The 24,545-nt window shown below is 44.7% G+C and overlaps 2 protein-coding genes across 3 annotated transcripts in view; one reads left to right on the top strand and one right to left on the bottom strand.

Moving 5' to 3' along the window:
* Positions 1-24,545, bottom strand: part of ITIH6 (inter-alpha-trypsin inhibitor heavy chain family member 6) — a 160,020-nt gene that overhangs the window by 120,841 nt on the left and 14,634 nt on the right. The window lies entirely within an intron of this gene.
* LOC138260890 (uncharacterized) overlaps positions 8,604-24,545 on the top strand; it is a 97,990-nt gene continuing 82,048 nt past the window's right edge. Inside the window, exon 1 of the mRNA XM_069209363.1 lies at positions 8,604-9,065. Within this exon, the coding sequence (XP_069065464.1) occupies positions 9,062-9,065 (4 nt within the window). The 5' untranslated portion in view covers positions 8,604-9,061. The remainder of the gene's footprint in view (positions 9,066-24,545) is intronic.

The raw sequence follows: 24,545 nt of genomic DNA, 5'->3' as shown, positions 1-24,545 counted from the left end.
GTAGAGTGGAGTAAAGTGGTGTAGACTGGAGAGGCGATGAGTGGATTAGAGTATCGTAGAGTGGAGTAAAGTGGTGTACACTGGAGATGCGTAGAGTGCAGTAAAGTGGTGTAGACTGGAGAGGCGTAAAGTGGATTAGAGTATCGTAGAGTGCAGTAAAGTGGTGTAGACTGGAGAGGCAAAGAGTGGATTAGAGTATCGTAGAGTGCAGTAAAGTGGTGTAGACTGGAGATGTGTAGAGTGGATTAGAGTATCGTAGAGTGGAGTAAAGTAGTGTACACTGGAGAGGCGTAGAGTGGAGTAAAGTGGTGTAGACTGGAGCGGCGTAGAGTGGATTAGATTATCGTAGAGTGGAGTAAAGTGGTGTAGACTGGAGAGGCAAAGAGTGGATTAGAGTATCGTAGAGTGCAGTAAAGTTGTGTAGACTGGAGAGGTGAAGAGTGGAGTAAAGTGGTGTACACTGGAGAGGCGTAGAGTGGATTAGAGTATCGTAGAGTGGAGAGAAGTGGTGTAGACTGGAGAGGCGTAGAGTGGATTAGAGTATAGTAGAGTGCAGTAAAGTGGTGTAGACTGGAGAGGCAAAGGGTGGATTAGAGTATCGTAGAGTGGAGTAAAGTGGTGTAGACTGGAAAGGCGTAGAGTGCAGTAAAGTGGTGTAGACTGGAGAGGTGAAGGGTGCAGTAAAGTGGTGTAGACTGGAGAGGCGTAGAGTGGATTAGAGTATCGTAGAATGCAGTAAAGTGGTGTAGACTGGAGAGGCGTAGAGTGGATTAGAGTATCGTAGAGTGCAGTAAAGTGGTGTAGACTAGAGAGGCGTAGAGTGGAGTAAAGTGGTGTAGACTGGAGAGGCGAAGAGTGGATTAGAGTATCGTAGAGTGCAGTAAAGTGGATTAGAGTATCGTAGAGTGCAGTAAAGTGGTGTAGACTGGAGAGGTGAACAGTGCAGTAAAGTGGTGTAGACTGGAGAGGCGTAGAGTGGGTTAGAGTATCATAGAATGCAGTAAAGTGGTGTAGACTGGAGAGGTGAAGAGTGCAGTAAAGTGGTGTAGATTGGAGAAGCAAAGAGTGGATTAGAGTATCGTAGGGTGGAGTAAAGTGGTGTAGACTGGAGAGGCGTAGAGTGGAGTAAAGTGGTGTAGACTGGAGAGGCGAAGAGTGGATTAGAGTATCGTAGAGTGGAGTAAAGTGGTGTAGACTGGAGAGGTGAAGAGTGGATTAGAGTATCGTAGAGTGGAGTACAGTGGTGTAGACTGGAGAGGCGGAGAGTGGATTACAGTATCGTAGAGTGCAGTAAAGTGGTGTAGACTGGAGAGGCGAATAGTGGATTAGAGTATCGTAGAGTGCAGTAAAGTGATGTAGGCTGGAGAGGTGAGGAGTGCAGTAAAGTGGTGTAGACTGGAGAGGTGAAGAGTGCAGTAAAGTGGTGAAGACTGGAGAGGTGTAGAGTGGATCAGAGTATCGTAGAGTGAAGTAAAGTGGTGTAGACTGGACAGGCGTAGAGTGGAGTAAAGTGGTGTAGACTGGAGAGGCGAAGAGTGGATTAGAGTATCGTAGAGTGGAGTAAAGTGGTGTAGACTGGAGAGGCATAGAGTGGAGTAAAGTGTAGACTGGAGAGGCGAAGTGTGGATTAGAGTATCGTAGAATGCAGTAAAGTGGTGTAGACTGGAGAGGCGAAGAGTGGAGTAAAGTGGTGTGGACTGGAGAGGTGAAGAGTGCAGTAAAGTGGTGTAGACTGGAGCGGCGTAGAGTGGATTAGAGAATCGTAGAGTGCAGTAAAGTGGTGTAGACTGGAGAGGCGAAGAGTGGATTAGAGTATCGTAGAGTGGAGTACAGTGGTGTAGACTGGAGAGGGGAAGAGTTGAGTAAAGTGGTGTACACTGGAGACGCGTAGAGTGGATTAGAGTATCATAGAGTGCAGTAAAGTGGTGTAGACTGGAGAGGCGTAGAGTGGATTAGAGTATCGTAGAGTGCAGTAAAGTGGTGTAGACTGAAGAGGCGTAGAGTGGATTAGAGTATCGTAGAGTGCAGTAAAGTGGTGTAGACTGGAGACGCGTAGAGTGGATTAGAGTATCATAGAGTGCAGTAAAGTGGTGTAGACTGGAGAGGCGTAGAGTGGATTAGAGTATCATAGAGTGCAGTAAAGTGGTGTAGACTGGAGAGGCGTAAAGTGGATTAGAGTATCGTAGAGTGGAGTAAAGTGGTGTAGAGTGGATTAGAGTATCGTAGAGTGGAGTTAAGTGGTGTAGCATGGATTAGAGTATCGTAGAGTGGAGTAAATTGGTGTAGACTGGAGAGGCTTAGAGTGGATTAGAGTATTGTAGAGTGGAGTAAAGTGCTGTGGAGGGGCAATGACTGGAGTAGTGTCATAGAGTGGAGTAGCGTACATTGCAGTAAAGTGGTGTAGCATATAGTAATGTAGAGTGGCGTAAAGTGTTGTGGAGTGGTTTTGAGTAAAGTAGTGTAGAGGAGTAGAGTGGAGCAGTGTAGAGTGGAGTGCCACAGAGTGGAGTTTCATGGAGTAAAGTGGCGTAGAGCTCAGTGGCATATAAGGTGTCGTAGAGTGAAGGGGTGTAGAGTGGAGTCTGCATGGCGTGGAGGTTTGCAGAGTGGAGTGGCATTGAGTGGCGTGTCATAGAGCGGGTAGAGTGGCGTAGAGCTGAGTGGCATATAGTGAGGTGTCGCAGAGTGAAGGGGTGTAGAGTGGAGTATGCTTGGCGTGGAGTTTTGCAGAGTGGAGCCGCATTGAGTGCAGTATGTATGGTGTGGAGTGGTGCAGAGTAGAGTGGAGTGGCGTTGAGTGGAGTGTCATGGAGTGGGTAGAGTGTTATAGAGTGAAGTGTCATAGAGCGGGTAGAGTGGAGTGTCATAGAATGGGTAGAGTGGTACCGAGTGGAGTGGTATAGAGTGTCATAGAGTGAAGTGTCATAAAGCGGGTAGAGTGGAGTGTCATAGAATGGGTAGAGTGGTATAGAGTGGAGTGGTATAGAGTGTCATAGAGTGAAGTGTCATAGAGCGGGTAGAGTGAAGTGTCGTAGAGTGGTATAGAGTGGGGTGGTATAGAGTGTCATAGAGTGAAGTGTCATAGAGCGGGTAGAGTGGAGTGTCATAGAGTGGGTAGAGTGGTATAGAGTGGAGTGGTATAGAGTGTCATAGAGCAGGTAGAGTGGAGTGTCGTACAGTGGGTAGAGTGGTATAGAGTGGAGTGGTATAGAGTCAAGTGTCATAGAGCGGGTAGAGTGGAGTGTCATAGAGTGGGTAGAGTGGCATAGAGTGAAGTGTCATAGAGCGGGTAGAGTGGAGTGTCATAGAGTGGGTAGAGTGGAGTGTCATAAAGTGGTATAGAGTGGAGTGGTAGAGAGTGTCATAGAGTGAAGTGTCATAGAGCGGGTAGAGTGGAGTGTCATGGAGGGGGTAGAGTGGTATAGAGTGTCATAGAGTGAAGTGTCATGGAGTAAAGGGTCATAGAGTGGGTAGAGTGGAGTGTTGTAGAGTGGTATAGAGTGGAGTGGTATAGAGTGTCATAGAGTGAAGTGTCATAGAGCAGGTAGAGTGGAGTGTTGTAGAGTGGTATAGAGTGGAGGGGTATAGAGAGTCATAGAGTGAAGTGTCATAGAGCGGGTAGAGTGGAGTGTCCTAGAGTGGGTAGAGTGTCATAGAGTGGAGTGGTATAGAGTGTCATAGAGTGAAGTGTCATAGAGCGGGTAGAGTGGAGTGTCAAAGAGTGGGTAGAGTGGTATAGAGTGGAGGGGTATAGAGAGTCATAGAGTGAAGTGTCATAGAGCGGGTAGAGTGGAGTGTCATAGAGTGGGTAGAGTGTCATAGAGTGGAGTGGTATAGAGTGTCATAGAGTGAAGTGCCATGGAGTGGGTAGAGTGGAGTGTCATAGAGTGGGTAGAGTGGTATATAGTGGAGGGGTTTAGAGAGTCATAGAGTGAAGTGTCATAGAGCGGGTAGAGTGAAGTGTCATAGAGTGGGTAGAGTGTCATAGAGTGGAGTGGTATAGAGTGTCATAGAGCGGGTAGAGTGGAGTGTCATAGAGTGGGTAGAGTGGCATAGAGTGGAGTGGTATAGAGTGTCATAGAGTGGTATAGAGTGTCATAGAGTGAAGTGTCATAGAGCAGGTAGAGTGGAGTATCGTACAGTGGGTAGAGTGGTGTGGAGTGGTATAGAGTGTCATAGAGTGAAGTGTCATAGAGCGGGTAGAGTGGAGTGTCATAGAGTGGGTAGAGTGGTATAGAGTGAGGTGGTATAGAGTGTCATAGAGTGAAGTGTCATAGAGCGGGTAGAGTGTAGTGTCATAGAGTGGCATAGAGTGGAGTGGTATAGAGTGTCATAGAGTGAAGTGTCATAGAGCAGGTAGAGTGGAGTGTCGTACAGTGGGTAGAGTGGTATAGAGTGGAGGGGTGTAGAGTGTCATAGAGTGAAGTGTCATAGAGCGGGTAGAGTGAAGTGTCATAGAGCGGGTAGAGTGAAGTGTCATAGAGTGGGTAGAGTGGCATAGAGTGGAGTGGTATAGAGTGTCATAAAGTGAAGTGTCATAGAGCGGGTAGAGTGAAGTGTCATAGAGCGGGTAGAGTGAAGTGTCATAGAGTGGGTAGAGTGGCATAGAGTGGAGTGGTATAGAGTGTCATAGAGTGAAGTGTGATAGAGCGGGTAGAGTGGCGTAGAGCTGAGTGGCATATAGTGAGGTGTCGTAGAGTGAAGGGGTGTAGAGTGGAGTCTGCATGGCGTGGAGGTTTGCAGAGTGGAGTGGCATTGAGTGGTGTGTCATAGAGCGGGTAGAGTGGCGTAGAGCTGAGTGGCATATAGTGATGTGCGTAGAGTGAAGGGGTGTAGAGTGGATTGGCGTGGAGTTTTGCAGGGTGGAGCGGCGTTGAGTGCAGTATGTATGGTGTGGAGTGGTGCAGAGTAGAGTGGATTGGCGTTGAGTGGAGTATTCATGGTGTGGTAGTCACAACCATTACAGAAAACACGTTTTCTGTTGAAATGACCAATTCTGATATATATTTTGAAACATTTGGACAGTTCACTTACTGGCATTTACATTTTGTTGTGTGCTAGCAAAAACATAAGACTCCACAGCCTTCCCTTTCACACCCCCAGTATTCAGCAAGATTGTCACATAAATCCTATCCCTTTGCAGGCATAGAAAGAAAAGTAAACACTTAGGGCCAGATGTATCATCACGGCCCTTTGCGATTCGGTAATAGCGATTTTTAAGAAATCGCGATTACCGACTCGCAAAGGGCCATGTATCACATTTGAGATTCGGTAATAGCGATTTCTTAAAAAACGCTAATGCTATTAACGAATCGCAAATTGCGATACCGGCCCCATTCACAGCTATGGGCCTGTTGGCCCATAGCTGCGAATTTTTTGCATTTCCAAAATTGCGATTTCTGAACCAGAAATCGCTATTTTTGAAATGCAAATCCCTATGGCCCCCTCTGCTGCACCCCAAAAATGTTTTGGGGGACATGTAATGTACACACATGCCAAAAGGGCATGTGTGCATTACATGTCCAATTTAAAAATGCATTTTAAATGCATTTTTAAATTTTGCACCAGGTTACCACCTGGTTGCAGTCCATGGTATTTTGCAAGTGCAAAATGCCATTCTGCGAAAAATCGCAATTTACGATTTTTTGCAGCATAGCCTTGCGACCTGGATTTTGAAAATCACAAATTGCGACTCGCAATATCCAGGTTGCAACGCAAGAAATCGCAATTTTTGCGATTTCTACTTTGTGGTCTGCGAATGCCTTTCATGCATTGCAGACCACTATTTTGCTCTCGCAAATGGCCGAATTTACCGATTCGCACCATTTGCGAGTGCAAAATATTTTCATACATCTGGCCCTAAGCTCCCTGGAAGACAGCGCTTGACCTTTGACCTCTGTCTCTTGGTGCACAGCAAAAGTGACAAGATAGGAACACAATCTGAAGGCCTGTTTACTGCGCATTCACTTCGGACCTCCAGCAGCACATGTCACAGGACAGGAACACAATCTGAAGGCCTGTTTACTGCGCATTCACTTCGGACCTCCAGCAGCACATGTCACAGGACAGGAACACAATCTGAAGGCCTGTTTAAGCTCCAGCAGCACATGTCACAGGATAGAACACAATCTGAAGGCCTGTTTATTGCTCGTTCACCTCTGACCTCCAGCATGGTTATCTTGGATGCTTCAGCTACCTCATCCCCTACTTCCAGCACCTATGGCACAGGCCTAAAACCGAGGAAGAAGATTGTTTAAGTTATGCTAGTAGTAAAGAGCACCAACCAAAATAAACAAGCTGGTAAACAAATCATTGCTCCTCACAGGCATCTGGTAGTGGAAAAGATAAGTAGAATCTGTCACGAAGAAAGATAGGAGGGAGGAAGCCTCTTCAAAGAAATACAGCACATTAAGAGCCATATGTACGAACACTTTTTCCCATAGACACAGAATGGGTAAAAACCTTTGCTATATCTGGCCCTTACTGCTGTGAACTAGCATACAGGAAACAGCTGAAAACACATTCCGTCCCATGGAGTGCCTCACAAAGAATAAAAAAAGAGTTCCCAGAAAGCAATTGTTCATGGAAGAATACAAGGAGCCAGTCAGAGAGGTGGTAAACAGGTTACGATCCATGGAAGGGGCTGGCTCAAGCTGGACAGCATAAAACAAATAATGCAAGCAAATAGAAAGCCACCAAATGTGTGTTACAAAACACCAAGCCAATGGTCAGCAATGGGTGGGTGTGTCCTAGGGAAGGTATCAGCATGTCCCCGATACGTCTTTGCAAACAGACAGCTGTGCTGTCTGGTAGACTCCGACCTAAAAACCGTATCCACTCCCGACCACTGCTCAAACCCAAAGGCTTCGGATGACAGACAGATTTCAGTAACAGGCGGTGAACCCACTGCACTACCTTACCCTCTAAACTGTACAAGACATGTCACAAAGTAATCTAACAACCCGATACCAAACAACATAGTTTATCACTTCACAACGTAAACTGACACGCAATTTGTAGCACAAACTTATATAGTATGGCATAACATATCATCTTGAGAATGCAAACATGGATATAATGTCAGCAAGATGATTTACCACAACAGGCACTGGACAGTGTAATGTAATATTCCCTTCCACAACAAAAGACTTCACAATGACATCAATGTCCAGTCACTGCCTGGTTTGAAAGACCTAATATGGGCTTACCAAGCATATTAGGTCTTTCAAACCAGACAGCTTGCTCTGCCTGGTAGGCGAGAGCTAGAAAACATGTTTGCCAAAGCCAGACCTACTGACTTGTTCAAAGCTTGTTTGCTCTTTGAGATCAAAGCAGTGACTGGACATTGATGTCATTGTGAAGTCTTTTGTTGTGGAAGGGAATATTACATTACACTGTCCACAGCCCGCCCATTGTTTACCGTTTGTTGACTTCCTTGTCACTCTCCTTATCATGCTTCTTATTTGATGATTTTTCTTGTCCATCATCTGTTTGTCTCTCCCCTGGAGCAGAGCTTCTTTACCATCCCTTTAATTGGGTGAATTGTATCCTTCTATTGCTCACTTTTACAAAACTCTTTTTCTTCTTTTTGGTTAAGCAATCCATGAGAGTGCATGTGTTTTTCAGCTCTCTCCATCAGGTTCTTTTCCTCAACATATCCCCTGCACTTATAATTTTTCTTGGCTTCTCCTTAGTGAGCTTCCCCTCCCCAGTCTTCTTAATGTGCTTCTCTCCCCGCAAAAACCCCCACCCTCTGTGTTGCTCTCTCCCTCATTTGTTCCCCTGTGAAACTCTCCACTCTCTGCACTCTGTGTTGCACTCTCCCCCTCGTGTGTTCTCCCACTGCAAATACCCTCCCTGTGGACCGTGGTGCTCTCTCCACTGTGTGCATACTTCTAAACACTCAGTGTAGCTCTCTGCCTCATGTGCCTCCCCTCTGCTAACGCCCACTTCCCACAACACTGATTGTCCTCAACCTCTCAGCAGCATTTCAACACGGTCTCCCACAGCACCTTATGCACCAGACTCCACGAAGCAGGAATCCGCAGAAAAACCTTGCAATGGATTCATCCTCATCTGAAGCTCCCACCCTTCATATCCACACCAACAGAAGTCAGCTGCGGAGCTCCTCGGGGATCCTCCCTGAGCCCAACTCTCTTCAACATCTACATGGCCCCGCTTGCAGCCATCGACAGAGGGCACGGAATGAACATGGTGTCATACGCCGATGACACACAACTCATCATATCCCTCACTGAAGGTCGGACAAAGCTAAGAGGAACTTTCACACCGGTGAAAGCCATCGCCGCCTGGATGAGGGAGGGCTGCCTCAAGCTCAACTCAGACAAGAGCGAAACTCCACTTCAGTCTGGTATGGCGCCTGGTTGCCCACATCGCTCAGCGCACCGCCTACTCTGACTGACCAACCCACCAACCTGGTAATTATCCTCGACTCCTCCCTAACAATGACCCAACAGGTAAACGCAGTCACCTCTTCCTGCTGGCACACCCTCCACCAACTCTGCAAGATCTTCAAATGGAACCTGGACGACTGCCACAAGATAGTCACTCACGCCTTAGTCACAGGCAAGCTTGACTACGGCAACGCACTCTACGCCGGCACCATGACAAAGAACATCAGGAAACTACAACTCACCCAAAACGCCGCAGCCCGACTCGTCCTGATCTCACCCGCCAGGAACACATCCCGCAACACCTGAGACTCCTCCATTGGCTCCCGGTGGAGAAGCGAATGAACTTCCAACTACTCACCCACACCTACAAGGCCCTTCACAACATCTGACCGGCCTACCTGAATCATCGCATCTCTTTCCATAATCCCGCCAGACCCCTCCGACCCGCCCAGCAGGCACTAGCCACCATTCCACGCATCCAGAAAACCACCGCCAGAGGAAGATGTTTCACTACCTCGCAGCCAAGAGCTGGAACAACCTCCCCCTGCACCTCAGACAAAGCCCATCACTCACCATCTTCAGGAAGAACCTCGAGACATGGCTCTTCGAATGAGGCCCAGACCCACCACCAGCACCTTGAGACCCTCATGGGTGAGTAGTTGCGTTTTACAAAAATTGAATGTTTGATTGATTGACTTCCCCTGTGCTCCGTGTTTCTTCTCCCTTGTGTGCTTCCCATACATGCAAAACATATCACCATCTGTGCTGTGTGTTGTATCAGGTACTTCCCGAGCACAACCTTTTATTCGTGCAATAAGAGCTGCACGAGGCACTTTACTAGGCACATAGTGAGTACTAAGAAGCACTAGGCACTTTACTAGACACATACTGAGTGCTGGGAAGCACAAGGCACTTTACAAGACACATACTGAGTGCTGCAAAGCAGTAGGCACTTTACTGGACACATACTGAGTGCTGCAAAACACTAGGCACTTTAATAGACACATACTGAGTACTGCGAAGCGCTAGGCACTTTACTAGGAGCGCGGCGAAGCGCTAGGCACATACTGAGCGCTGCAAAGCACGAGGCCCTTTATTAGATACATGCTGAGAAGCGCTAGGCACTTTACTAGACACATACTGAGCGCTGTGAAGCGCTAGACACTTTACTAGGCACATACTGAGCGCTGTGAAGCACTAGGCACTTTACTAGACACATACTGAGTACTGCGAAGCGCTAGACACTTTACTAGGCACATATTGAGTGCAGTGAAGCACTAGGCACTTTACTAGACATATACTGCGAAGCGCTAGACACTTTACTAGGCACACAGTAAGTGCTGCGAAGCACTAGACACTTTACTAGACACATACTGAGTGCTGCGAAGTGCTAAGCACTTTACTAGGCACATACTGAGTACTGCGAAGAGCTAGACACTTTACTAGGCACATACTGAGTGCTGCGAAGCACTAGGCACATACTGAGTGCTGCAAAGCGCTAGGCACTTTACTAGGCGAGCATCCTCTTATTTCAATGACATATCCTGATAATGAGGTAGAAGCCTTGTATTTTGGATTCTTCAATGTATATTGCTGACCCGTTTCCTATTATTTTTACTGTAATATACACATGTGTGCTTGTATGTTATATGTACATGTATAGTTTGTGTTTTTGTAAACCTTCCATAAATGTAAATAAATAAATACCCCGCAGTGGGCCGACCAACAAGTGTAGTCCAGTTGTTCACCAAAGCTCCTCCTACCAGTGCTCTCTGTGCCAAAGACGTATAATTGTATAACTTCATTTAGTAAGAATTCTGCAACCGCCTTGAGCTGAGCCCTTGTGGCAGGCACTATGGAAGCACTTGCTTTGGGTAATTCAGCTAGTGTGTAGCGCCTCGTCTGTCGTCGTTGAAGTGCAGAATCGACGTTTGGCCTATGTGGAGTCAAAGCGGAACTCCAGCCACTGTCAAACGTTTGAAGATAAGTGAAGCTTTCTTTATCCTCAAACGCTTCACGTCAGACGTCTTGTACTACGTAGTGGGGGCCATCGTGGAGGTACCATTTGGCGAGTGACGGAGATTCGCACACTATTATGCAATATATAAAGATTAAATATATTCAGAATTGTCTTCAACATCTATTTATATTGGCGAGTTCCAGTGATTCGCCCACCCGTAAATACCATCAAAACATCATTTAATATATTTCCATTACACAGTTTATTTACATTGTAAAGTGTATTGTGGAAGCATGTATTTATACATTTATAAAAAATAAAAATATATAGAGCAGATTTCGGTGATCTGCACACCATATGAATATTGTCCGGAATTGTTACAAAAATAAAGGTACTTTATTACGGTAGCACTGAACTAGATTACATATAGGCAGTCCTCCAACTGGAGGTAAGTACACACTACATATATATATATATATATATATATATATATATATATATATATATATATATATATATATACGGTAAGTATTAGGAATTAGCATAGAAAACCATGAATTGCCAAGAAATAGCAGAAAATAGCTAGGGCCCTACAGGAGGCTAAACCATATACTAAAATAATGGAATGCAAAGTGAAGCCCCCCACCCAAGGATGTGGAATAGTTAGAAGAGAGCTGGGAGAACACAGACCCCCAAAGTGAGTACCTAGGTGGCCCCCAGCGACTAGGAGAGCAGAGGCAGTTTACCTGGTCTTCCCTAAGACTAACAAGGGGACTTGGAAAAGGAAGATGGCAAGACCCGGACCAGTCCGGAGGAACCCAACAGTAGATTCTGGAAGGGGAGGACCTTCAAAAGAAAGGGACAGAGTCCAGTCCATGCAGGAGTGTCCAGGTGGGCCACGAGTCACTACCCACCTTTCTCTGGTTGAAGATCCAAGTCGACGGGGGAGGATGAAGATCAGCTGTGGAGCCAAGGACCTGCAGAGAGGTCCTTGGAGTTGAGCCAATGATGTCCCACGCTGGTCGCCGGGTCGCAGATGGTCACTACTTAGGAGTACCACCAACAAGCCTTGGCAAATGCAAGTGGAAGTAAAAGAAGATTTGCAGAGAAGAGGAGGACCAGCAAGGTTCAGGGGACTCGACCATTGGAGGGGAGTCCAGGCTGACCCTCAGCAGACAGGAGAGTCAGCAGAAGCAATTGCAGCCCCCACAGGAAACCCACTGGCAGCAGATGCAGTAAGTTGCAGTGAGGCCCAGTCAGCACACCTGGAGAAGAGTCCCACGTTGCTGGAGCAGCAGAGGAGAGACTGTCTTTGCAAGGATGAAGTGCTGGAGGTTGGGGCTACTTGGAGCCTGAAAATCCCTTAGAACTGGAGCCAACAAGCCTTGGTTGCTGCAAGAGTTGCAGTGCACAGGGGCACTGTCCTGCAAGGAAAGGCAAGGGCTCACCGTCTTCCAAGTAGGAAAGAGGGCAGAGAGGACCAAGATGACCACTCAGCACCACCACCTGTGTTGAGGATCCGCACAGTTCCAGAGGAGAGCAGATCCCAGCAGCCAGATGTTGTTGCCTTAGGTGCCTGCAGATGCAGGGGAGTGACTCCTTCACTCCAAGGGAGAGTCCTTCTTGCTTCTTTGGTGCAGCTGAAGTCTTGCTGACCCAAGAGGATGCACAGACGTGGAAATGTTGCCATTGCTGGAAGAAACCGGAGAAACAATGCTGCAACGCGAGGTCGTCTTGGGAGTTATAAGCTTGTTTGGTTCCTGAAGAGTCCAGTAGCGGTTCTGGTGGTCAGCATCAGAAGAGCTCAATGCAGAGGAGTCCTGGTGGAGTCCTGCACGCCAAATCTAGGGACCAACCCACAAGGGAGTCCCTAAATAGCCCTTACAGATGACATGGTCACACTGCAGGGTGGCCACCTATCAGAGGGGGTCACTGATGTCAGTCACCTGTTCTGACCAACCAGATGCTCCCAGGGCCTCTGCACATCTTGTTTTCAAGATGGCAAAACCAAGTGGCCACCTGGAGGAGCTTTGTGCACCACCCTGGGGTGGTGATGGAGTGGTCACTCCCCTTACCTTTGCGTGCTTTCACATCAGAGCAGGACCGGGGGTCCCTTGACTGGTGCAAAACAGATTATGCAAGGAGGGCACCAAACGTGCTCTCACCTCTCCCCAGCCCTGTAACACCTATTTCCAAGGGAGAGGGTGTTGCCTTCCTCTCCCACAGGAAACCCTTTGTTTTGCCCTCCCCTGCTTGAGCTGGTCAAGCAGAAGGGGGCCAGAAACCTGTCTGAGGGGCTGCAGCAGCGGGGGCTGCCTGCAGACCCTGAAAGACGGGTAGGAGCAATACTGGGGGGTCCTTTAAGGAGCCCCCAGAGTGCATGGAATCATACCACCAATACTGGCATCAGTACTGGGGTTAGATTCCGACATGTTTGATACCAAACATGCCCAGATTCCGAGTTACCATTATGTACCTGGACCCAGTGGCGTAGCGTGGGTTGTCAGCACCCGGGGCAAGGCAAGTAATTTGCACCCCCTAACCCGTGGATTTTAGCACTCGCGAGTGCGAGCGCGCCCCCCCCCCCAGATGTTGCGCCCGGTGCGGCCGGCCCCCCCTGCACCCCCCACGCTACGCCACTGCCTAGACCATAGGTAGTGACCTGTGTCCAGCACACGGGTAAAATGGCTTACCCGCACTTACGAAGTCCAGCGCCTTGGAACTGAAATTTGCACGGGCACCTCTGCTCATGCAGGGGTGTCCTCATACACAAGAACTCGCAGCCTGCCCTTTGGGCTAGGACAGCCTAACATAGGGGTGACTTACACTGAGTGACCTGGTGTAGTGATCTATAATGAAAAGGTGAATGCACCTTTTCCCACAGGCTGCAATGGAAGACCCACAGAGAGTTTGCATGGGCTCCCATGGGTGGCTTAATACATGCTGCTGCCCATGGGGGACCCCTGGTGTACCAAAGCCCTGGGTACCTAAGTACCATATACTAGAGACTTACAGAGGTACATCAGTATACCAATTGTGGGGCGTAAAGGGTATTAAAGTAACCAAATTTAGCGGAGAGAGAGCGCAATAACTTGGGTTCTGGTTAGCAGGAGCCTAGTGAAAATAGTCTAAACACACTGATAAACAGGCAAAAAGTGGGGGTAACCATGCCAAAAAGAGTGACTTTCCTACAGACGCACACCCACAAGGCCAAGCAACAATATCAGTTGAGACAAATCAACACCAAACAAAATCATCGTCAAAATGTTTGTCAGTACCAGTATCCTGTGAAAGCGAATAAGATGATTGTGCAATGTCTATGTTTAAAATGGGCACATGTTGGACTGGCCACACGTGCAGAAAAATACCAGTCAAAGAAATGTTGACACAAAAAAGCACCAAAGTCACTCAAACATTGTCCTGATATTACACTGAATATACACGTTTTTTAATACCTTTCGTCATTGGCAGTGGTGTGTCGATAAATATTATGCCAGAGGAAAAAAATTAATGAAGAATCTCCATTGCCACGACTAACGCCATCGAAAACTAAAGTGTACACATGGGCCGCATCAACACGCTTGAAAAGTAAAGGTTAATCCGTAGTTACTATAAACCACAAGAAAACAAATGTGAATGTTCATCGTGATATAGTAAATCGGTTCCTTTCATGGTTTCATGAGTTAAGAAAACCTAAAACTATGAAAGTACAATTGTATATCAATGAAGAAATCTGTCCTGTTGCACAAAGACACAGAAGAACTGCATTTCATTCACAAAAGGAACTCAAATCAATTCTTTAGCATGCTATCATTTAAAAAATAACATATAGCAGTTTTTATTTGTAGATTAAATAATTGATTGTGTTAATTATTTAAATGTTTCTAATAATTTGTTTTTGTGTTTGTTGGAATGTTAGGGTAATAGGGTAGTAAGTATTTTAAACCTATTTTTTAAGTTGTTGGTTGATGTATTTGTTCATTATGATTTGATGTATAATTTCATATGTCACTTTTGTATTTTAGATTTTAATAATATTTATAAATGATAAAATGTTGCTGTTGCTCAGTTTGGAGCATGAATAGTGACCCCACTAAAGTTCGATATTTTCCCTACTGTGTTTTAGGTTTGAATGGGAGTAGTGAATTTAACCCTTCGAATTTTATATTTTTATCTGTTTTTAAAAACAATTCTCTTAATATATATTTTGGTTTTAATTTTAAAAAGTTTTTTTATTTCAACTTTGTTATTGTATAATTTTTTAGTTTGTCAATATCCCGTGTTTGTAATTATAAATATTATTCAAATTTTGTTGACTGTTTTAAACATTGTTTTAATTTCTTGCAATTATTTAAAAGTATTTTTTGTTAAATTTATGTTATAAATTTTGTATGTATTTTTATATTAGAAGCATATATTTTTAAAATGCAATATTACTTTTATAGTTAATATATGTGTTAAAGTTAACATAGTGTATAGTAGAAAATATATAATAACAATACTGTGGCCTTCAATATTTTTGTTGATGTTTTTGATTTTACATGCGAAGTAGGTAAAGTCGATATTTGTGTTGGTGATATATTTTAAGTGATATTTTTGCTGTCAATATTTCATCATAAAACCACAGGTGACACTGCACACAATTACAACCTGCACAAACACACAGAGGGCACTATACACATTTTTGATAATGCACTAAACACTAATCACATGTGCATGCACACATGCTGTCAAACACACACGCAGACACACGCACATAACATAGGACCTGCATACACACAATGGGAGAAAGTAAGGGCCAGATGTAGCAAAGGTTTTTACCCATTCTGTGTCTATGGGAAAAAGTGTTGGTACATATGGCCCTAAGATCCAAAGCTATTGAAAACTGCAGTAGGCTGCCTCCTCACCAGGCGTGCCGGTAAAAGGGTCTGTGCCCCATAAGCGTCGATCACCTCCATGCCATCAGTCACCCTCCAGCCCAGTAACAGTGAGGTATGCTTTGAGTTCAGCCTTGACCAGCAAGATCTAGGGCTTCCCTGGGGAGGTCACAGAGATGCAGTCCCCCTCCCCGGTGCACTCACAGGTTCTCAAGTCTAGGGGGAAGAGAACCACCAACAGACCTAGGGTCACAGCTTCCCCAAGGACACCTGGGCTGCCAGCCCCAGAGGTTTCTTTGAGTCTTAACCCGGAAGTAACAAGACGTCCCCTGCTGGGCAGTGTGTCTCCCACACATGTGAATGCACTTGCTTCACTGGGAGGTGTCTTCAAACTGAAAACAACAGGCCCAGGGCACTTGGGCAGGTTCTGTGGGTGGCTTTAAATTCTGGCTCCCATCAGTAACAGTATGGTGTAAAAACCAAGCAGCTTCATGAGTGAAGAAAAACATTTCAATAAGAATATCATTCACAGAACACAGAACCCTGCATCCAGTCCAGCTTTCTCTGTGGTCCGGGTTGCTGCGTTCCCTCTTCCCCTGGAAGGCTGGTCTGAGTAGGTTCTGGGCCTCTTGCTCCTGTAGATGTCTCTAAACCCTGTTTACTGTCTGCTTCTGGCCCTCTCTTGACTTCCTTTATCCATCCATCTTCAATTAAATACTTCAAAAAAGTAGTTCTGGCGTCTGGTGAAGTGCCCTGACGTCCTTTGCCGAAGCACTTTACACGAAACTGATGATAAACAAATCAGTTCACCCTGAGTAATTGGCAGCCGTGTACCGAAGAGTACACTAAGGGCCTGATTACGACCTTGGCAGATGGGATACTCGGTCACAAACGTGAAAGATATCCCGTCCCCCCAATTAGAAGTTAAATTGTATCCTATGGAACTTGTATAATGGCGGGTGGGGATATCCGGCAAGGTCGTAATCAGGCCCTAAATGTCAGAGTCCCACACTGCGCTGTCATCTGTATAGTATAAATTGAATGGTGGGGTGTGTGCACTGTTATCTGTACAGTGTACATTGAATGTTGGGGTGTATGCACTGTTATTTGTGTAGTGTACATTGAATGTTGGGGTGCTGCACTGAGTGTTATTTGTATAGAGTACATTGAGTGTTGGGGTGCTGCACTGAGTGTTATTTGTATAGTGTACATTGAATGTTGGGGTGCTGCACTGAGTGCTATTTGTATAGCGTACATTGAATGTTGGGGTGCTGCACTGAGTGTTATTTGTATAGCGTACATTGAGTGTTGGGGTGCTGCACTGCGTGTTTTTTGTATAGCATACATTGAATGTTGGGGTGCTGCATTGAGTGTTATTTGTATAGCGTACATTGAAGGTTGGGGCGCTGCACTGAGTGTTATTTGTATAGCGTACATTGAATGTTGGGGTGCTGCACTGAGTGTTATTTGTATAGCGTACATTGAACGTTGGGGTGCTGCATTGAGTATTATTTGTATAGCGTACATTGAACGTTGGGGTGCTCCACTGAGTGTTATTTGTATAGCGTACATTGAACGTTGGGGTGTTGCATTGAGTGTTATTTGTATAGCGTACATTGAACGTTGGGGTGTTGCATTGAGTGTTATTTGTATAGCGTACATTGAATGTTGGGGTGTTGCATTGAGTGTTATTTGTATAGCGTACATTGAAGGTTGGGGCGCTGCACTGAGTGTTATTTGTATAGCGTACATTGAATGTAGGGGTGCTGCATTGAGTGTTATTTGTATAGCGTACATTGAGTGTTGGGGTGCTGCACTGAGTGTTATTTGTATAGCGTACATTGAATGTCGGGTGCTGCACTGAGTGTTATTTGTATAGCGTACATTGAGTGTTGGGGTGCTGCACTGAGTGTTATTTGTATAGCGTACATTGAATGTTGTGGTGCTGCACTGAGTGTTATTTGTATAGCGTACATTGAATGTTGTGGTGCGGCACTGAGCGTTATGTGTATAGCGTACATTGAATGTTGGGGTGCTGCACTGAGCGTTATTTCTACATTGTACATTGAATGGTGGGGTGCTCCACTGAGTGTTATTTGTATAGTGTACATTAAATGTCGGGGTGCTGCACTGAGTGTTATTTGTGTAGCGTACATTGAATGTCGGGGTGCTGCACTGAGTGTTATTTGTATAGTGTACATTGAATGTCGGGGTGATGCACTGAGTGTTATTTGTATAGTGTACATTGAATGTCGGGGTGCTGCACTGAGTGTTATTTGTATAGTGTACATTGAATGTCGGGGTGCTGCACTGAGTGTTATTGGTAAAATGTACATTGTATGTCGGGGTGCTGCACTGAGTGTTATTTGTATAGCGTACATTGAATGTCGGGGTGCTGCACTGAGTGCTATTTGTATAGCGTACATTGAATGTTAGGGTGCTGCATTGAGTGTTATTTATATGGCGTACATTGAATGTTGGGGTGCTGCATTGAGTGTTATGTGTATAACGTACATTGAGTGTTGGGGTGTTGCACTGAGTGTTATTTGTATGGCGTACATTGAATGTTGGGGTGCTGCATTGAGTGTTATGTGTATAGCGTATATTGAATTTTGGGGTGCTGCACTGAGTGTTATTTGTATAGTGTACATTGAATGTTGGGGTGTTGCACTAAGTGTTATTTCTACAGCGTACATTGAATGGTGGGGTGCTGCACTGAGTGTTATTTCTATAGCGTACTTTGAATGTCGGGGTGCTGCACTGAGTATTATTTGTATAGTGTACATTGAATGTCGGGGTGCTGCACTGAGTGTTATTTGTATAGCGTACATTGAACGTTGGGGTGTTGCATTGAGTGTTATTTGTATAGCGTACATTGAACGTTGGGGTGTTGCATTGAGTGTTATTTGTATAGCGTACATTGAATGTTGGGGTGCTGCACTGAGTGTAATTTGTATAGCGTACATTGAACGTTGGGGTGTTGCATTGAGTGTTATTTGTATAGCGTACATTGAATGTTGGGGTGCTGCACTGAGTGTTATTTGTATAGCGTACATTGAAGGTTGGGGCGCTGCACTGAGTGTTATTTGTATAGGGTACATTGAATGGTGGGGTGCTGCACTGAGTGTTATTTGTATAGCGTACATTGAATGGTGGGGTGCTGCACTGAGTGTTATTTGTATAGTGTACATTGAATGTTGGGGTGCTGCACTCAGCGTTATTTGTATATTATACATTGAATGGTGGGGTGCTGCACTGAGTGTTATTTGTATAGTGTACATTAAATGTTGGGGTGCTGCACTGAGTGTTATTTGTATAGTGTACATTGAGTGTTGGGGTGCTGCACTGAGTGTTATTTGTATAGCGTACATTGAATGTTGAGGTGCTGCACTGAATGTTATTTCTATAGCGTACATTGAATGTTGGGGTGCTGCACTGAGTGTTATCTGTATAGCGTACATTGAATGTTGGGGTGCTGAACTGAGCGTTATTTGTATATTATACATTGAATGGTGGGGTGCTGCACTGAGTGTTATTTGTATAGTGTACATTAAATGTTGGGGTGCTGCACTGAGTGTTATTTGTATAGTGTACATTGAATGTTGGGGTGCTGCGCTGGGTGTTATTTGTATAGCGTACATTGAATGTTGGGGTGCTGCACTGAGTGTTATTTGTATAGTGTACATTGAATGTTGGGGTGCTGCGCTGAGTGTTATTTGTATAGTGTACATTGAATGTCGGGGTGCTGCATTGAGTGTTATTTGTATAGCGTACATTGAATGGTGGGGTGCTGCACTGAGTGTTATTTGTATAGTGTACATTGAATGTTGGGGTGCTGCACTGAGTGTTATTTGTATAGCGTACATTGAATGTTGGGGTGCTGCACTGAGTGTTATTTGTATAGTGTACATTGAATGGTGGGGTGCTGCACTGAGTGTTATTTGCGTAGTGTACATTGAATGTCGGGGTGCTGCATTGAGTGTTATTTGTATAGCGTACATTGAATGGTGGGGTGCTGCACTGAGTGTTATTTGTATAGCGTACATTGAGCGTTATTTGTATAGCGTACATTAAATGTTGGGGTGCTGCACTGAGTGTTATTTGTATAGCGTACATTGAATGTTGGGGTGCTGCACTGAGCGTTATTTGTATAGCGTACATTGAATGTTAGGGTGCTGCACTGAGTGTTATTTGTATAGTGTACATTGAATGTTGGGGTGCTGCACTGAGTGTTATTTGTATAGCGTACATTGAATGTCGGGGTGCTGCATTGAGTGTTATTTGTATAGCGTACATTGAACGGTGGGGTGCTGCACTGAGTGTTATTTGTATAGTGTACATTGAATGTTGGGGTGCTGCACTGAGTGTTATTTGTATAGTGTACATTGAATGTTGGGGTGCTGCACTGAGTGTTATTTGTATAGTGTACATTGAATGTCGGGGTGCTGCATTGAGTGTTATTTGTATAGCGTACATTGAACGGTGGGGTGCTGCACTGAGTGTTATTTGTATAGCGTACATTGAACGTTGGGGTGTTGCATTGAGTGTTATTTGTATAGCGTACATTGAATGTTGGGGTGTTGCATTGAGTGTTATTTGTATAGCGTACATTGAACGTTGGGGTGTTGCATTGAGTGTTATTTGTATAGCGTACATTGAATGTTGGGGTGCTGCATTGAGTGTTATTTGTATAGCGTACATTGAGTGTTGGGGTGCTGCACTGAGTGTTATTTGTGTAGCGTACATTGAATGTCGGGGTACTGCACTGAGTGTTATTTGTATAGCGTACATTGAGTGTTCGGGTGCTGCACTGAGTGTTATTTGTATAGCGTACATTGAATGTTGTGGTGCTGCACTGAGTGTTATTTGTATAGCGTACATTGAATGGTGGGGTGCTGCACAGAGTGTTATTTGTATAGCGTACATTGAATGTTGGGGTGCTGCACTGAGCGTTATGTGTATAGCGTACATTGAATGTTGGGGTGCTGCACTGAGCGTTATTTGTATATTGTACATTGAATGGTGGGGTGCTGCACTGAGTGTTATTTGTATAGTGTAAATTAAATGTCGGGGTGCTGCACTGAGTGTTATTTGTGTAGCGTACATTGAATGTCGGGGTGCTGCACTGAGTGTTATTGGTGTAGCGTACATTGAATGTCGGGGTGCTGCACTGAGTGTTATTTGTATAGTGTACATTGAATGTCGGGGTGCTGCACTGAGTGTTATTTGTATAGTGTACATTGAATGTCAGGGTGCTGCACTGAGTGTTATTGGTATAATGTACATTGTATGTCGGGGTGCTGCACTGAGTGTTATTTGTATAGCGTACATTGAATGTCGGGGTGCTGCACTGAGTGTTATTTGTATAGCGTACATTGAATGTTGGGGTGCTGCACTGAGTGTTATTTGTACAGCGTACATTGAATTTTGGGGTGCTGCACTGAGTGCGATTTGTATAGTGTACATTGAATGTTGGGGTGCTGCACTGAGTGTTATTTGTATAGTGTACATTGAGTGTTGGGGTGCTGCACTGAGTGTTATTTGTATGGCGTACATTGAATGTTAGGGTGCTGCACTGAGTGCTATTTGTATAGCGTACATTGAATGTTAGGGTGCTGCATTGAGTGTTATTTGTATGGCGTACATTGAATGTTGGGGTGCTGCATTGAGTGTTATGTGTATAACGTACATTGAGTGTTGGGGTGTTGCACTGAGTGTTATTTGTATGGCGTACATTGAATGTTGGGGTGCTGCATTGAGTGTTATGTGTATAGCGTATATTGAATTTTGGGGTGCTGCACTGAGTGTTATTTGTATAGTGTACATTGAATGTTGGGGTGTTGCACTGAGTGTTATTTCTACAGCGTACATTGAATGGTGGGGTGCTGCACTGAGTGTTATTTGTATAGCGGACATTGAATGTCGGGGTGCTGCACTGAGTGTTATTTGTATAGTGTACATTGAATGTCGGGGTGCTGCACTGAGTGTTATTTGTATAGCGTACATTGAACGTTGGGGTGCTGCACTGAGTGTTATTTGTATAGCGTACATTGAACGTTGGGGTGCTGCACTGAGTGTTATTTGTATAGCGTACATTGAAGGTTGGGGCGCTGCACTGAGTGTTATTTGTATAGGGTACATTGAATGGTGGGGTGCTGCACTGAGTGTTATTTGTATAGCGTACATTGAATGGTGGGGTGCTGCACTGAGTGTTATTTGTATAGTGTACATTGAATGTTGGGGTGCTGCACTGAGCGTTATTTGTATATTATACATTGAATGGTGGGGTGCTGCACTGAGTGTTATTTGTATAGTGTACATTAAATGTTGGGGTGCTGCACTGAGTGTATTTGTATAGTGTACATTGAGTGTTGGGGTGCTGCACTGTTATTTGTATAGCGTACATTGAATGTTGAGGTGCTGCACTGAGTGTTATTTGTATAGCGTACATTGAATGTTGGGGTGCTGCACTGAGTGTTATCTGTATAGCGTACATTGAATGTTGGGGTGCTGCACTGAGCGTTATTTGTATATTATACATTGAATGGTGGGGTGCTGCACTGAGTGTTATTTGTATAGTGTACATTGAATGTCGGGGTGCTGCACTGAGCGTTATTTGTATCTTATACATTGAACGGTGGGGTGCTGCACTGAGTGTTATTTGTATAGTGTACATTGAATGTTGGGGTGCTGCACTGAGTGTTATTTGTATAGTGTACATTTAATGTTGGGGTGCTGCATTGAGTGTTATTTGTATAGCGTACATTGAACGGTGGGGTGCTGCACTGAGTATTATTTGTATAGTGTACATTGAACGTTGGGGTGCTGCACTGAGTGTTATTTGTATAGTGTACATTGAATGTTGGGGTGTATGCACTGTTATTTGTGTAGTGTACATTGGATGTTGGGGTGCTGCACTGAGTGTTATTTGTATAGAGTACATTGAGTGTTGGGGTGCTGCACTGAGTGCTATTTGTATAGTGTACATTGAACGTTGGGGTGCTGCACTGAGTGCTATTTGTATAGCGTACATTGAATGTTGGGGTGCTGCACTGAGTGTTATTTGTATAGCGTACATTGAGTGTTGGGGTGCTGTATAGCGTACATTGAATGTTGGGGTGCTGCACTGAGTGTTATTTGTATAGTGTACATTGAATGTTGGGGTGCTGCATTGAGTGTTATTTGTATAGCGTACATTGAACGGTGGGGTGCTGCACTGAGTATTATTTGTATAGTGTACATTGAACGTTGGGGTGCTGCACTGAGTGTTATTTGTATAGTGTACATTGAATGTTGGGGTCCTGCACTGAGTGTTATTTGTATAGTGTACATTGAATGTCGGGGTGCTGCATTGAGTGTTATTTGTATAGCGTACATTGAATGTCGGGGTGCTGCATTGAGTGTTATTTGTATAGCGTACATTAAATGTTGGGGTGCTGCACTGAGTGTTATTTGTATAGTGTACATTGAACGTTGGGGTGCTGCACTGAGTGTTATTTGTATAGTGTACATTGAACGTTGGGGTGCTGCACTGAGTGTTATTTGTATAGTGTACATTGAATGTCGGGGTGCTGCATTGAGTGTTATTTGTATAGCGTACATTGAATGTCGGGGTGCTGCATTGAGTGTTATTTGTATAGCGTACATTGAATGGTGGGGTGCTGCACTGAGTGTTATTTGTATAGCGTACATTGAATGGTGGGGTGCTGCACTGAGTGTTATTTGTATAGTGTACATTGAATGTCGGGGCGCTGCACTGAGTGTTATTTGTATAGCGTACATTGAATGTCGGGGTGCTGCACTGAGTGTTATTTGTATAGCGTACATTGAATGTTGGGGTGCTGCACTGAGTGTTATTTGTATAGTGTACATTGAATGTTGGAGTGCTGCACTGAGTGTTATTTGTATAGCGTACATTGAATGTCGGGGTGCTGCATTGAGTGTTATTTGTATAGCGTACATTGAGTGTTGGGGTGCTGCATTGAGTGTTATTTGTATAGTGTACATTGAATGTTGGGGCGCTGCACTGAGTGTTATTTGTATAGTGTACATTGAATGTCGGGGTGCTGCATTGAGTGTTATTTGTATAGTGTACATTTAATGTTGGGGTGCTGCACTTAGTGTTATTTGTATAGCGTGCATTGAATGTTGGGGTGTTCCACCGAGTGTTATTTGTATAGCGTGCATTGAATGTTGGGGTGTTCCACTGAGTGTGATTTGTATAGCGTACATTGAAAGTTGGGGTGTTGCACTGAGTGTTATTTGTATAGCGTACATTGAATGTTGGGGTGCTGCACTGAGTGTTATTTGTATAGTGTACATTGAATGTTGGGGCGCTGCACTGAGTGTTATTTGTATAGTGTACATTGAATGTCGGGGTGCTGCATTGAGTGTTATTTGTATAGCGTACATTGAAAGTTGGGGTGTTGCACTGTTAGTTATATATTGTACATTGAATGTTGGGGTGTTGAGTTGAGTGTTATTTGTATAGTGTACATTGAATGGTGGGGTGCTGCACTGAGTGTGATTTCTATATTGTACATTGAAAGTTGAGGTGTTGCACTGTTATATATTGTACATTGAATGTCGGGGTGCTGCACTGAGTGTTATTTGTATAGCGTGCATTGAATGTTGGGGTGTTCCACTGAGTGTTATTTGTATAGCGTACATTGAATGTTGGAGTGCTGCACTGAGTGTTATTTGTATAGCGTACATTGAATGTTGGGGTGCTGCACTGAGTGTTATTTGTATAGCGTACATTGAATGTTGGGGCGCTGCACTGAGTGTTATTTGTATAGCGTACATTGAATGTCGGGGTGCTGCATTGAGTGTTATTTGTATAGCGTACATTGCATGTCGGGGTGCTGCATTGAGTGTTATTTGTATAGTGTACATTGAATGTCGGGGCGCTGCACTGAGTGTTATTTGTATAGCGTACATTGAATGTCGGGGTGCTGCACTGAGTGTTATTTGTATAGCGTACATTGAATGTCGGGGTGCTGCACTGAGTGTTATTTGTATAGTGTACATTGAATGTTGGAGTGCTGCACTGAGTGTTATTTGTATAGCGTACATTGAATGTCGGGGTGCTGCATTGAGTGTTATTTGTATAGCGTACATTGAGTGTCGGGGTGCTGCATTGAGTGTTATTTGTATAGTGTACATTGAGTGTTGGGGCGCTGCACTGAGTGTTATTTGTATAGTGTACATTGAATGTCGGGGTGCTGCATTGAGTGTTATTTGTATAGTGTACATTGAATGTTGGGGTGCTGCACTGAGTGTTATTTGTATAGC

The sequence above is a fragment of the Pleurodeles waltl genome, chromosome 10, assembly GCF_031143425.1.
Source record: "Pleurodeles waltl isolate 20211129_DDA chromosome 10, aPleWal1.hap1.20221129, whole genome shotgun sequence".
Taxonomy (NCBI): Eukaryota; Metazoa; Chordata; class Amphibia; order Caudata; family Salamandridae; genus Pleurodeles; species Pleurodeles waltl.
Note: the sequence above shows the minus strand (reverse complement) of the source record. Positions and strands in the feature narration are given on the sequence as shown.